The sequence below is a fragment of the Pan paniscus genome, chromosome 19 (assembly GCF_029289425.2).
Source record: "Pan paniscus chromosome 19, NHGRI_mPanPan1-v2.0_pri, whole genome shotgun sequence".
NCBI lineage: Eukaryota > Metazoa > Chordata > Mammalia > Primates > Hominidae > Pan > Pan paniscus.
This window is the reverse complement of record NC_073268.2, coordinates 90,807,650-90,821,083: the sequence shown is the minus strand read 5'-3', so window position 1 is coordinate 90,821,083 and position 13,434 is coordinate 90,807,650. Positions and strand designations below refer to the sequence as shown.

Genomic DNA, 13,434 nt, shown 5'->3' with positions numbered 1-13,434 from the left:
CCTCCCCAGCCCCTCCAACTCCTACCCAGCCTTCAGGGCCCATTCCAATGCAACTTCTACCACAAAGTCCTTCCCAGGCTCCCAAAGTTGTCCTGCCTCCCGCCTTTGAATCCTTGTGGCAACAACACTTCTTATGCCCTCTCTTGGGTTTTAGATATTGGCATATTTCTCTTTTCCCTGTTACTAAATATGAAGCTCACTGTGGCCGTGGGCTGCGTCTCACTTCTCTCTGCATTTCTCAGGGTGTCTGGCACACAGGCTGGAGAACACCCAGCTGATTGCACTGGACCCTGCTTATCTCTGACGTGAGCCTGAGAGTCTTCACCATCCAGTTTTGGATGTCACAATCTCAATTTTTATTTTTATTTTTTGAGACGGAGTCTCGCTTTGTTGCCCAAGTTGGAGTGCAGTGGCGTGCTCTTGGCTCACTGCAACCTTGCCTCCTGGATTCAAGCGATTCTCCTGCCTCAGCCTCTGGAGTAGCTGGGATTACAGGCACCCACCATCATGCCTGGCTTAATTTTGTAGTTTTAGTAGAGACAGCGTTTCACCATGTTGGTCAGGCTGGGTCTCGAACCCCTGACCTCAGATGATCCACCCTCCTCGACCTTTCAAAGTGCTGGGATTACAGGAGTGAGCCAACACGCCCAGCCCGCAATCTCAATTTGATCCCACAGACAAATCCCAGAATGATGAAAACAAGTTTGAATCATCTTCCTATGCTTTGGTTGGATCACATCATCATCGTGATATGATTCCCCTTTGGGAGTCCTGGCTCAGAGTGGTGCTGCTAGAATAATTTTGAGGGCAGCAGTTGGGTGAGACAGGGGACACACAGCCCATTGCTGGTCTTCTGAATGGGAAGTTCTGGCTTTTCACAGTGACTGTGAATGTCTATAACTAACTCATGTTTACTTTTGCTGGTACTTTCATGCTCATGTGTACAAGGGTGGGAAGGGGTCATCTAGCTAGCTCAGTTCTGCTCATTTATTCAAAAACCAACAAGAGCCTTCTACAGACCGGGCCCTGTGCTTGGAGCTGAGGATACAATGATAAACCAGACAGATACGGCCCTTGAACTCACGGGGCTACGGTCTAAGGAGGAGGAAACAGACAACAAGAAAACAACTACAGGCCGGGTGTGGTGGCTCATACCTGTAATCCTAGCACTTTGAGAGGCTGAGGTGGGTGTATTGCCTGAGCTGAGGAGTTCGAGACTAGCCTGGGCAACATAGTAAAACTCCATCTCTACTAAAATACAAAAAATTAGCCAGGCATGATGGTGCATGCCTGTAATCCCAGCTACTCGGGAGGCTGAGGCATGAGAGTCACTTGAACCCGGGAGGCAGAGGTTGCAGTGAGCCGAGATCATGCCACTGCGCTCCAGCCTGGGAAGAAAACAACTACGGTTACAGCTTGAGAGAGGCGTTATGAAGCAAACAATCAGGGCACTGTGAGAAGACACAATGGGAAAGCATTGGAAACAGTGGATACCCCAGGAAGGGAGCTGGAGGATGAGAAGGTGCTACCCAGGCAATAGACGAGGGAGAGACTTCCCGGTCCAGAGGCCTACAGTGGGAAAGAGGCAGGTAGGCTCGAGGAGCTTTCAGAAGGCCTGTGTGGCTGAAGCACAGCAAGCCGGGCAGGGGTGGGGCTGGAAGAGGCTGCAGTCAGACTGCGAAGAGCCCTTTTGGATGGCACAGGGGGTTGGATGTTTTGGAGCATTTTAAGCAGGGCACTAACAGAACAGACCCCAGCGGAAAACCTAACATCTGCCCTCCCTGCAGCTCTGTTCTCTGCTTATCGCTTCTGTAAGCAGTAATACTTATGAAGGGAAAAAAACCTTATTTCTTTATGGAGAATGATGTTCCCATAATGGAAGTAAAGAGAAAGCAAAGAGGCATAAGAAAGTGATAGTTCTAGGCTAGGTATGGTGGCTCATGCCTGTGATCCCAGAACTCCTGAGGTGGGAGGATGGCTTGAGTCCAGCAGTTTGAGACTAGCCTAGGCAATGTAGCAAGACTCTATCTCTACAAAAAAATAAAAATATTAGCCGGGGACGGTGGCAAGTGCCTGTAGTCCCAGCTACTTGGAAGACTGAGATGGGAAAATCGCCTGAGCCCAGGAAGTCAAGGCTGCAGTGAGCTGTAATTGCTCACTGGGTGACACAGTGAGACACGGTCTTAAGAAAAAAAAAAGAAAGTAATGGTTCTTAGGCAAAAGTTTTATGGGGAAACTAAACAGTATAAGAGGCATTTGTAAATTCAGGGATGCTTGAAGGTCTTGGGATGTAAAAGTCAAAGGTCTCTTGTGGATCAGGGTTTCTCAGCTTGGGCACTATGGAAATTTGGGGGCCAGGTCTTTTTTCATGATGGGGACCTGTCCTGTGCATTGTGGGATGTTTAGTGGCATCCCCGGCCTTTGCCCACTAGGTGCCAGTAACAACCTCTCTCCAACCAGTACTGTCCTGACAATCAAAAATGTCTCTAGACACTGCCTATTGTCCTCTGGGGGGCAGGATCACCGCTAGTTGACAACCACTGCTGTAGAGAGAGGTATAATGAAATAAGCATGCTCCCAAAAGAAACTTAGGAACCTTTAAGAACTTTACAAAGAAATAAATGAAGAGAGAAACTATTGGCAGTTGGGAGCAGAAATGGGTAATTGCAGTTGTCTTGCTTTGTTGCAATTTTTTCAGTTCCAAAGCAAGCCCTGTGTGTTCAGTGGGGGCTCAGGGAATCCTGCAGGGTAACGTAGGACTTCTCTGCCTTCTCAGGACTGTGGCACTCCTGGCGAGCATTCAGTCCTCTTCACCTTCTGTAAAGGTAATCAGTGATGGCCAATCACAATGAACAGACATAGAGGCAGGAAGCAAATCTGGGCTGAGCCACAGGTTGGGTCAGGAGGGGTTGCGGGGAAGGAAGAGAAAGGAGACGTTCTCTTCTGCTGGTCATGGGACAGTTCTGTGGGCCAGACTCCTGGGAAGCAGTGGCAGAAAGCTGAGGAATAGGCTCTACTGCAGTCTTGATAATGAAGACCAATGCATGCATTCTAAACTGAGTTATCTCCAATTCTCACCTCTTCCTCTGTGGCTGCACTGGAGGAGGCACAGGCACTGCTCCCTGGGACGGCTGGCCTGCTCTCCTATGCCCTAGAGAGCTCAGTGCAGCATCCCACATGCCTCGTCTCCACCCAGCAGCCTCACTCATGACCTGCATGGGGCAGACGTCACCAGTATCTTTCAACAGCTTCCCCTCTGACAATTGTCAAAGGAAACAGAAGGCAGCAAAGATGCGGAAGCAATGACTAGGATTTCAGGGTGTGAAACAAGCCTCTCTCCTTCGAAAGCAACCGTAACAAACTTCAGCAGGAACCAGCAGGCAGAGGCACCCTCAGCGGCCGACCCTTCTGTCGGGCGTGACCTACAGCATCCTGTATTTTGATCACACAACAACCACTTCAGTTCTGTGTCACTCTCGGTCCTCATAAATGGGGAAACAGACATGTCTATCCTGAGATCCCTTAAGGGGACATGTACCTCTCTGAACCACGTTCCCGTGTTCAGCACTACCCTTGAGAGGGTGTGACATCTGAGCCACCTAGGAGGCTCGTCTGCTTGTTACAAATATTTTAGGCAGAATAATTCAAGCTAAAGCGAACATCCTTGGAACTCCTGAAGGGGAAAAGAACTCAAAATGAATGGGGCAATAGAGAGCTAAGGAGAGGCTTTGTCTTGTAAATGCGCGTGGGCTGAAGCACACGTATGAATGACCTGCCCCGTGTCTTGGTTTCCCAAGGCAGCCAGGGCAGAGCTCTGCCCACGTTGTCTTGAGCTGGGCCCTGCAGGGGAACTCAGAGCAGCCAGCGTCAGCAGCGAGTTAGTTCCACAGCTTATCTGGGTTCAGTGACAACAAACTCTTCTGGTCTTACAGAGGACCAAGAATTGTTCCAGGACGGGGGAGTTAAGGAACCCTTAGGAAGAAGGTGTCTTCTCCCCTCAGAACACTGACCACTACACCTCCTGTTTGATGTCACATCATCCCCTCCCCACCCCACCCCATCTCCTCCCTACATCTCTCTTCACCAGTAGGATAAAACAACACAAGCACTTGTTTATGGCCAATGCCCAGAGCTGGCCCTCTGGGCAACAAAGACCCTGAACGAAATAAAACACAGAGGAGATGGAGAACAAAAACGGGCAGAGCGCACTGAAGCTTGCAGGCCTAACTGCCTCATTTCCTGTGGGCACATGCTGACATGTGAGAGGACCCCTTAAACAACTGGAGATACAAGAAATGGGGACATATCCAAGTGTTTTCCTTACAAAACTTAGTTACAGGGATGACTCATCTCATCTCTAAATTTACAGATGTTGTAAGAAAAAGCGGGAGCCGTGGTGACTTTTACATTAATAGACAGCATGGAGATTTCATCGCTGACAGCAGGAGGCTAGGAGCTGTTACATAATTCCACAAATGAGAGGGACACTATTTATTCCATTCCAGGGTTCATGAAAGACTTCACCTGAGAGGCCGGGCGCAGTGGCTCACGGCTGTAATCCCAGCACTTTGGGAGGCTGAGGCGGGTGGATCACCTGAGGTCAGGAGTTCAAGACCAGCATGACCAACATGGTGAAACCCTGTCTCTACTAAATACAAAAAATTAGCTGGGTGGGGTGGTGCATGCCTGTAGTCCCAGCTACTTGGGAGGGTGGGGCAGGAGAATTGCTTGAACCTGGGAGGCAGAGGTTGAACCTGGGAGGCAGAGGTTGCAGTGAGCCGAGATTGCACCATTGCACTCCAGCCTGGGCAACAAGAGTGAAACTCTGTCTCAAAAAAAAAAAAAAAAAAAGACTTCCCCTGAGAAATTACACAGGTGATGGGTGAAGAAGCCTCCTTTATTGCCACACATGAATGGCACAGGCCCAATAGGAAGACTCTGGAATCAGGAAGGCTTTCTTCCAGCTGTGAAGGAAATGTCTTGGAGACACTTCCTTGTCCATCACACCACAATGCTAGTCTGTGAAGCTAGCAGAAACAGACCAGAGATCCCCAGGCTAGGAAGCTATGTACAAGGCAGGGCAGCTGTTGAAGGCAGGTCAAGTTCTAGAAAACTCTTGCTACTTACGGCAGTGCTGCTTTTACCTGGGAGGGTTGGTAGCAACCTGAGTCAACCATCTGATTATTCCAACCCTCTGGCTACTTATCCAGGCAAGAGGGCCCTGTGATGTAACAACTATGACCAATCATACGTTACATAGAGAAGATAAATTGAGTGTGTGTTGGGGGCAGCCAGAGGTAACACAGACCTAAGACAGTGAGAATCAATCATTCTAATTGTTCTAATTGCAGAGTCCACCAAACTGTAATTAGAAGTCTCTGTATGCTTTCGCTGCTTCTTACGCCATCCAAGACTATAAAAGTTGTGCAATTTAAAATTCAGTAAAGACCAAAGCGGTTTCCAACTGCTGAGATGAGCAAAACCCAGAGTCAACAGCGGTCAATCACTGTTCATCTGAAGGGCAGCACTGCAGGCAAGTGTGGTAGCCTGGAGATGAACATTATTTCTTTATTTTTGAGACAGAGTTTCGCTCTTTTTGCCCAGGCTGGAGTGCAATGGCTCGATCTGAGCTCACTGCAACGTCCGCCTCCCGGGTTCAAGCGATTCTCCTGCCTCGGCCTCCTGAGTAGCTGGGATTACAGTGCCACCATGCCCGGCTAATTTTGTATTTTTAGTAGAGACAGGGTTTTACCATGTTGGCCAGGCTGGTCTTGAACTCCTGACCTCAGGTAATCTGCCCGCCTCGGCCTCCCAAAGTGCTGGGATTACAGGCGTGAGCCACCGTGCCCAGCCCGGGATTAACATTATAAACAGCATGGCGATTTTGTTTGGCTTGACCACTCTGACAAACACCTTAAAAAGAGAATAAATCTGACTTACATTCTGAGCCACCACAGCAGCACTGTAGTCGCTGCCCCATGGAACTCCCCCATCCTGCTTCCACTATGGTCTGCTCAAGTAGCAGCACTCACTAGTCCCATCTCCAGGAAGCAATGTGCTTTTCTAGAAGCCAGGAACACTTAAGTGAGCAAAAGGTTCTATAAGTCACACTCACGTAGGAAGAGTAGAGTTCCCCGGTCTCTGTAATTTCACCTGCCATTTCCAAAAGTGAGGAAGGGCTGGCAGCAGAGGTTCCTTAGGTGCAAGGGCGGCGGCTGCCGCAGCTCCTTAAAAGAAAAAGCAGGCCTCACCTATCTGATGGACTGAGACAGGGGTGGGAGAGGCTTGCAGACTTCCCCTGCCACCTCTGGTTCTTTTATCACAGACACTTAGGGCCTCAGTATCTGTCACAAGATTCACCCCCGGGGGAGGGGTCACCCTGGATGACAGAAATCTGGACGGTTTCTTCTAACTTTTCCCTTGCTGTGCAGGGCACTGCTCTGTGCCCAGCACGGATGTTTTCAATGCTGCTCGGGGTGCAAGTGATTTAAGGGGCCTCTAAAACCACTAAGTCTCACCCACCACAAGAGCCCCCTTTCCACGCTCTGGGGTGGTTATCCTCGTTTAGTTCCAGGAACCAGGAACTCACTACCACACATGGGAGCCCAAGGAACTGTCTGCCGCCTCTGCCTAGGGCAGGGAGCTGGGGGCTTTCCTACACTGCCCTTCCAACCCCACTCCTGGCACTAAGGCCTCCTTTTTTTAATGGGGCCTCCACTCCCTGGCCCCACCTACTCTCTTAGGGTTCCCCACCCTCAAAGCTCCCTCTTTTCTCAAGAGCCCCACTCCCAGCCTCTCCCTCTCTCTCCCTCCTGGAGGAATCCCGAGTCTAGTGCCGCCCCGCCCCGCCCCGCCCCAACCTATCCCGACCCGTCCCGTCCTCTCCCGCCCGTCCCGACCCGACCCGACCCGACCCGACCCAACACCTGCAGCACAGCCAGCTCCCAAGCCGCCGTCTCCAGCCGGTCCGCTGCTGCCGGCGCCAGCTGTCCAGCACCAGCGTCCGCAGCGCGCATGCGCCGGCCCCACAGCCCACCTTCTTCGCGCGCGCTGATTGGGCGCCTCGCGGGGGCGGGACCGGGATTGGGGCCTGGCGGCTGCCGTCAACATGGCGGAAGTCGGCGGGGCGCGTTCTCACGCGCATGCGGAAGGGGCGGTAGCCGGCCGGGCCTGGGAACGTGGCTGGTTGGAGGAGGTAGATCACCCTTTCTGCGGTGGACGATTTCGTCGGTGGTAGGTGGGTGTGAGCTTGGCAGTACCCGGGTCCGCGTGGTTGGAGGGTCGAAGAGAGTGGTCTAGAACGCCACTCAAAGGGGAGGGCCTAAGACTAAGCCCGCCTTGCCCTGAAGTGGTCGGGGGCGGGGAGGGAGTGGCTAGAGCCCCGTGCGGTGGTCGCCGGGGTAAGAGGTTGGAAGCAGGTTTAAGGCAGGGCTGAAAGTTGATTCTGGGTTGGAATCCCCGGACTGGGGCAAGTAATGGGAGCTCTGGGGATACTTTGGTACTTGGTACTTGGTGCTTGGGTTTGAGGAATCGAAGTTCTGGGGAGTGGACGGAAGGAACCGGCAGAAACGGAGCCCAGGCTTGGCCTCTTGGAGTGGGAGTCAAGGATTGTTTAATTATCCTTAACCAGCCTGGTTCTCTTTCTTGCAAGAATTTTGGAGTCTGTATTCTTTGAAGTGTCTAGACGGAACTAATGACGGAAGTCAACTTAGCCCCAGCAGGAAAGCTGGAGCTCCTACCCAAAGTTGGAGGAAATTCAGGGTCCTGAAGTCTTTGCTCTCCCCATCTGCATGCAGGCTGCTACCATGAGGTTGAATCAGAACACCTTGCTGCTGGGGAAGAAGGTGGTCCTTGTACCCTACACCTCGGAGCATGTGCCCAGGTATCTTTCCCGCTTGACATGGGGTGCGTATCAGCACCCAGAGCTGTGTAAGGTACAGCCCCAGTCTCAGGGCTATTTCCCCTAAGAAGAAACATTGGTTGTGAGAAATAATTATATATGAGGGGGGAAAAAAGGCTGGGTGCTGTGGCTCACGCCTGTAATTCCAGGACTTTGGGAGGCTGTGGCAGGAGGATTGCTTGAGCCCAGCAGTTCAAAACCAGCTTGGGTAACGTAGCGAGACCTTGTCTCTACAAAAAAATACAAAAATTAGCCAGGCATGGTGGTGCACAGCTGCAGTCCCAGCTACTAGGGAGGCTGAGGTGGGAGGATTGCCTGAGCCCAGGAGATGAAGACTGCTGTGAGCTGTGATTGTACCACTGTACTCCAGCCTGGGTGACAGAGCAAGAACCTGTCTCAAAAAAAAAAAACAAAACAAAAAAACAAAAACAAACAAAAACAAAAAAACGGCCGGGTGCGGTGGCTCACGCCTGTAATCCCAGCACTTTGGGAGGCTGAGGCGGGTGGATCATGAGGTCAGGAGTTCAAGACCAGCCTGGCCAACATGATGAAACGCCATCTCTACTAAAAACACAAAAAATTAGCTGGGCTTGTTGCCAGGCACCTGTAATTCCAGCTACTTGGGAGGCTGAGGCAGGAGAATCACTTGAACCAGGGAGGTGGAGGTTGTGGTGAGCCGAGATCACACCACTGTACTCCAGCCTGGGCAACAGAGTGAGACTTTGTCTCAAAAATAAAATAAAATAAAATAAAATAAAATAAAATAAAATAAAGGCTGGGCGCAGTGGCTCACGCTTGTAATCCCAGCACTTTGGGAGGCCGAGGCAGGTGGATCACAAGCTCAGGAGAGCAAGACCATCCTGGCTAACATGGTGAAACCCCGTCTCTACTAAAAATACAAAAAAATTAGCCGGATGTGGTGGTGGGCGCCTGTAGTCCCAGCTACTCGGGGGGCTGAGGCAGGAGAATGGCGTGAACCCGGGAGGTGGAGCTTACAGTGAGCCGAGATCGCGCCACTGCACTCCAGCCTGGGTGACAGATCGAGACTCCGTCTCAAAAAAAAAAAAAAAAGAGAGAGACCAGCCTGACCAACGTGGAGAAACCCCGTCTCTAATAAAAATACAAAAAAATTAGCTGGGCATGGTGGCACATGCCTGTAATTCCAGCCTGGGCAACAAGAGTAAAACTCTGTCTCAAAAAAAAAAAAAAAAAAAAATAGCAGAACCTGGGGACTGTGACTTCCTTGGGAGGAGCTGCCCATCCTCTTCCCTTTCATTCTCTCAGCTTTTTGGCCTTTCAGCAAGGAATTGCTTTATGTAAACTAAACATGGAAGAAAAAGAAATTGTCTTCTCACCTAATTGTGAATTAGTGATGTTTCCCTGGTGCCAGTGAGTATGTTCAGTTCCTGGAGACTTAATGTTAGCTTGTCCTTGAACTCTGAGCTGATGAGTTGTGATATCTACCATTCGAAAGGCCAGGACTGAGTCATGATGGGATTCCTGTGGGGGCAGTTGGCACATGTCTGGTAGATTGGGATAGTGGTGCTGTAGATGGGTATTCTCTACTTGTAGTTTTCCGTTTGAGGGTTCCTGGTGCCCTAACTTCGTGGGATCTGTCCAGCCGCCTTTGTTGAGGTTGGCTTGCCATATACATCCCCTTCTGGAATTTGAAGAATGTTTGGTTTCAGACTGCTCCTCCGCACTGACCCGAGACAGGATAGGAAATTGGACAGATAGAACTGACTCGTCCTGCTGTTCTTGTGGAAGACTAGCTTGCTTCTGGGTCTTGTGTCTGTGGCCCCTGCCTTAGGAGCAATCATAACTCTTTGGGTCTTCTTTGAGCCCTATGTTAGCCCTGTCTGGTTCTGGACCCTCACATTATAAGGTGTCAGACGTATGCCTCTGAATGAGTCCTCCATGTCTAAAGCCACCCCTCTGTCCCAGCAGGTACCACGAGTGGATGAAATCAGAGGAGCTGCAGCGTTTGACAGCCTCGGAGCCGCTGACCCTGGAGCAGGAGTATGCCATGCAGCGCAGCTGGCAGGAAGATGCAGACAGTGAGGAGTGCCCCCCAACTCCCCCTAGCCCTGGTACTGGGAGGGCTGACTCCACAGTCAGTCTCCAGGTTCCTTCCCTTTCCCAGCCCCGGCCGTAGAAGCTTTGTGAAAAGCCTGGAAGGTGCTGGAACTCCTGTATTCTCATGGCCCTGAAGCCAGTCCCTGTGGCTGACCCTTCTGTCCTCTTCCCCACCCACTGCATCGGGCTTGGAAGGATTTGGAGAAAGTAGAGCATTTGGGGCTCTGGCTGTAAATTGAGGCCCTGCCCCTCACGTCCCTCACCACAGCCTAGTGTGGTGACTGTCCTCCTCTGTGTTCCCTGCTGTCTGAGAATTTGGTTGCTGGTTGGAGAGGCTTTTTCTGTATGAGGCAGATTTGGAGTTTTGTAATGAGCTGAAGGAAGCTCTGGGACCCCCTCTTCTCCTGGCAGACTCAGAGATGCTGGTGTTCTGCAGTGCTCTGGCTTGGGTAGGAGTACCATCCTCTCTTCTCTCCTCTGGGGAGTGTGTGTGATAGCCCTGTCACCTCCTCCTCAGAGTGTACCTTCATTGTGCTGGATGCCGAGAAGTGGCAGGCCCAGCCAGGCGCCACCGAAGAGAGCTGCATGGTGGGAGATGTGAACCTCTTCCTCACAGATCTAGAAGACCCCACCTTGGGGGAGATCGAGGTCATGATTGCAGGTTTGTTTCACCTAGCCCTGCCTTCCGCTGACTCCCGGCTCTCAGATCTGCTGACTGAGCCTGCCGAGGCTGCAAAGGGTGGGCACTCACAGGGTTCACTGGGAGGCTCTATGTGGTGAGTCCAGGGCCTGGCTGGGCAGCCTGCCCACCTAGCCCCCTCAGCCTGGTGGTACACCCTTAGCCTCATCACTTTAGTCCTTAGGCTTAGGCGTGAACTTAACCCTTGGTTTGGGGTAGATTCAAGTATGGTTAGTCCCATAGTTGGGGTGGGCTGGGGACCCTCAGAAAAAGGTCTTCTCTGGAGCATGTTGTCATATTACAGGAGGAGGCCCTCCTGTTTCTGCTCCTTCATGGTCCTCAGTTTCCCCCAAGTGGCTACTGACTATCCCCATGAGGCAGCATACTGACTCCATGAGGTAAAGAGGTCAGCTTTGAAGTCAGGTTGCTGGGTTGCAAGCTGTGAGGCCTTTCACACTTCTTTGTGCCTGTTTCCTCGTCTGCAGAATGGTAACGATAGTAGCAACTTCAGAGTTGTTGAGAATTAAATGAGATGGTGTCTGCCAAGTGCCCGCACTGAAGCCTGGCACATGGCGTCAGCGCTGCTCCTGTTGTCTCTCCTAGAGCCCAGCTGCAGGGGTAAGGGCCTTGGCACTGAGGCCGTTCTCGCGATGCTGTCTTACGGTAAGAAAGTGTGAGCAGACAATGCGGGAAGTAGCCAGGCCCCAGGTGAACTTTGTTCAGGTCTGAGGGTTGGGGGCAGGTGAAGGTTCCTCCTCTGCAGCTTGGGACAGGAGGGTGGGGGCAGGCGCCTCCTTACTTGCCCCTGTCTCATCTCCTCTGCGAGGAGTGACCACGCTAGGTCTGACCAAGTTTGAGGCTAAAATTGGGCAAGGAAATGAACCAAGCATCCGGATGTTCCAGAAACTTCACTTTGAGCAGGTAAGGATGTCCTGGGGCAGAGTGGGGCTTAGACCTGGGTGGTGGGCCTGGTGGTGGTAATACTGTAACTTAGCAGGCTTTGTTCTCTCTGGCTCACGTAGGTGGCTACGAGCAGTGTTTTTCAGGAGGTGACCCTCAGACTGACAGTGAGTGAGTCCGAGCATCAGTGGCTTCTGGAGCAGACCAGCCACGTGGAAGAGAAGCCTTACAGAGATGGGTCGGCAGAGCCCTGCTGATGGCTGGGCCTTGTGGGCAGCCACTCTGTGTGAGCAGGGTGTTGGGCCCATACACTCCAAAGACCAGAGCCCTGCACTGGGAGAGTGCTCCTGGCCCAGGCTGGGAATCACCTTTCGAGGCCCTTCAGACTCTGGCGGGGCTTGCTGTGGCCTCCCTCCAGCTAGTGGTGTGGCTGAGCAGACTCCAGGGCCAGGGCCAGTTCCCTTCTCCCCTCCCGGCCAAACCCAGACCCAGACTCTAGGAAGCTGGAATGGAGGGCAGGGATCCATGGGAGATGTCGGGATGAAGGTGGGAGCCGGAGGTGCAGGGGGACCTGGAACATGGATGGGAGTGGACAGGCCTTTCTCCTTAGAGGCCAGAGGTGCTGCCCTGGCTGGGAGTGAAGCTCCAGGCACTACCAGCTTTCCTGGTTTTCCCGTTTGGTCCGTGTGAAGAGCTACCAGGAGCCCCAGCCTCACAGTGTCCACTCAAGGGCAGCTTGGTCCTCTTGTCCTGCAGAAGCAGGCTGGTGTGACCCTGGGAACTTGACCTGGGAACAACAGGTGGTCCAGAGTGAGTGTGGCCTGGCCCCTCAACCTAGTGTCCGTCCTCCTCTCTCCTGGAGCCAGTCTTGAGTTTAAAGGCATTAGTGTTAGATACAGCTCCTTGTGGCTAGAAAACACCCCTCTGCTGGTAAAGCTCTGGGGGCACTGAGGAAGCAGAGGCCCCTTGGGGGTGCCCTCCTGAAGAGAGCGTCAGGCCATCAGCTCTGTCCCTCTGGTGCTCCCACGTCTGTTCCTCACCCTCCATCTCTGGGAGCAGCTGCACCTGACTGGCCACGCGGGGGCAGTGGAGGCACAGGCTCAGGGTGGCTGGGCTACCTGGCACCCTATGGCTTACAAAGTAGAGTTGGCCCAGTTTCCCTCCACCTGAGGGGAGCACTCTGACTCCTAACAGTCTTCCTTGCCCTGCCATCATCTGGGGTGGCTGGCTGTCAAGAGAGGCCGGGCATGCTTTCTAAACACAGCCACAGGAGGCTTGCAGGGCATCTTCCAGGTGGGGAGACAGTCTTAGATAAGTAAGGTGACTTGCCTAAAGCCTCCCAGCACCCTTGATCTTGGAGTCTCACAGCAGACTGCATGTGAACAACTGGAACCGAAAACGAACATTATAAAACGAACATTATAAAACGAACGCGTTGCTTGCTGTGGCTCCCTTCGTACCACGTGTACCTCAGCAATGGGAGTTCCCTTGGGGCCACCCATTCCTTCCACCAGCCTTCAGGTTAATGAAGAGTCAAAGGTCCCCCAGGGCTTCCCCACCCAGCAGGTGAGATAGGGAGGGGCCCCTCCACAACCCCTGTGGAGGGGAATCTGTCGGGCCAAAGGGTAGAAGCAAGGGTGGGGTGGGGGCAGGTCAGCTGAGCAGGGCACTGCTGTGGTAAGGGTTTTGGATGGTTCCTCTGACAAGTAGCAGGAGATGGCCAGATAGTGACTGGCCTGGGGGACACTGTCCACTCCCTGATTCCAGATCTACCTGCTTTACTCATTCCCCTCAGCCCAGGAGCCTATTTTCTGAGAGGTGTCCCTTTGGGTTGGGTGGAGACTAGCCTGGGGGCACCTTCCTTCTGAACACCTGCCCG

The 13,434-nt window shown here is 52.5% G+C and overlaps 2 protein-coding genes across 14 annotated transcripts in view; one reads left to right on the top strand and one right to left on the bottom strand.

The window, feature by feature from the left end:
- TMEM104 (transmembrane protein 104) overlaps nucleotides 1-7,110 on the bottom strand; it is a 63,060-nt gene extending 55,950 nt beyond the window's left edge. For 2 of the 4 annotated variants that reach the window (XM_063599374.1, XM_063599375.1), the window contains exons 1-2: nucleotides 6,927-7,110; nucleotides 6,116-6,227 (exon numbers count right to left, since the gene is read on the bottom strand). In XM_063599374.1, the coding sequence (XP_063455444.1) occupies nucleotides 6,116-6,227; nucleotides 6,927-7,110 (296 nt within the window). The remainder of the gene's footprint in view (nucleotides 1-6,115; nucleotides 6,228-6,926) is intronic. The other 2 variants (XM_024926209.4, XM_003813321.6) reach the window with 1 other exon arrangement.
- Nucleotides 7,100-12,986, top strand: NAT9 (N-acetyltransferase 9 (putative)). 10 transcript variants are annotated; one of them, XM_063599379.1, is made up of 7 exons: nucleotides 7,100-7,237; nucleotides 7,797-7,882; nucleotides 9,848-9,957; nucleotides 10,494-10,637; nucleotides 11,259-11,318; nucleotides 11,482-11,576; nucleotides 11,678-12,986. In XM_063599379.1, exons 2-7 carry the CDS (start codon nucleotides 7,806-7,808, stop codon nucleotides 11,810-11,812), a joined length of 621 nt encoding a protein of 206 aa, XP_063455449.1. In that variant the 5' UTR covers nucleotides 7,100-7,237; nucleotides 7,797-7,805; the 3' UTR covers nucleotides 11,813-12,986. The 10 variants fall into 10 exon arrangements, with proteins under 10 accessions (XP_063455449.1, XP_008964156.3, XP_063455453.1 ...); XM_008965908.4 differs by having other exon boundaries at nucleotides 9,845-9,957; XM_063599383.1 differs by having other exon boundaries at nucleotides 9,845-9,957; nucleotides 11,559-11,576; nucleotides 11,678-11,815.
- The last annotated feature ends 448 nt before the right edge of the window (nucleotides 12,987-13,434 follow it).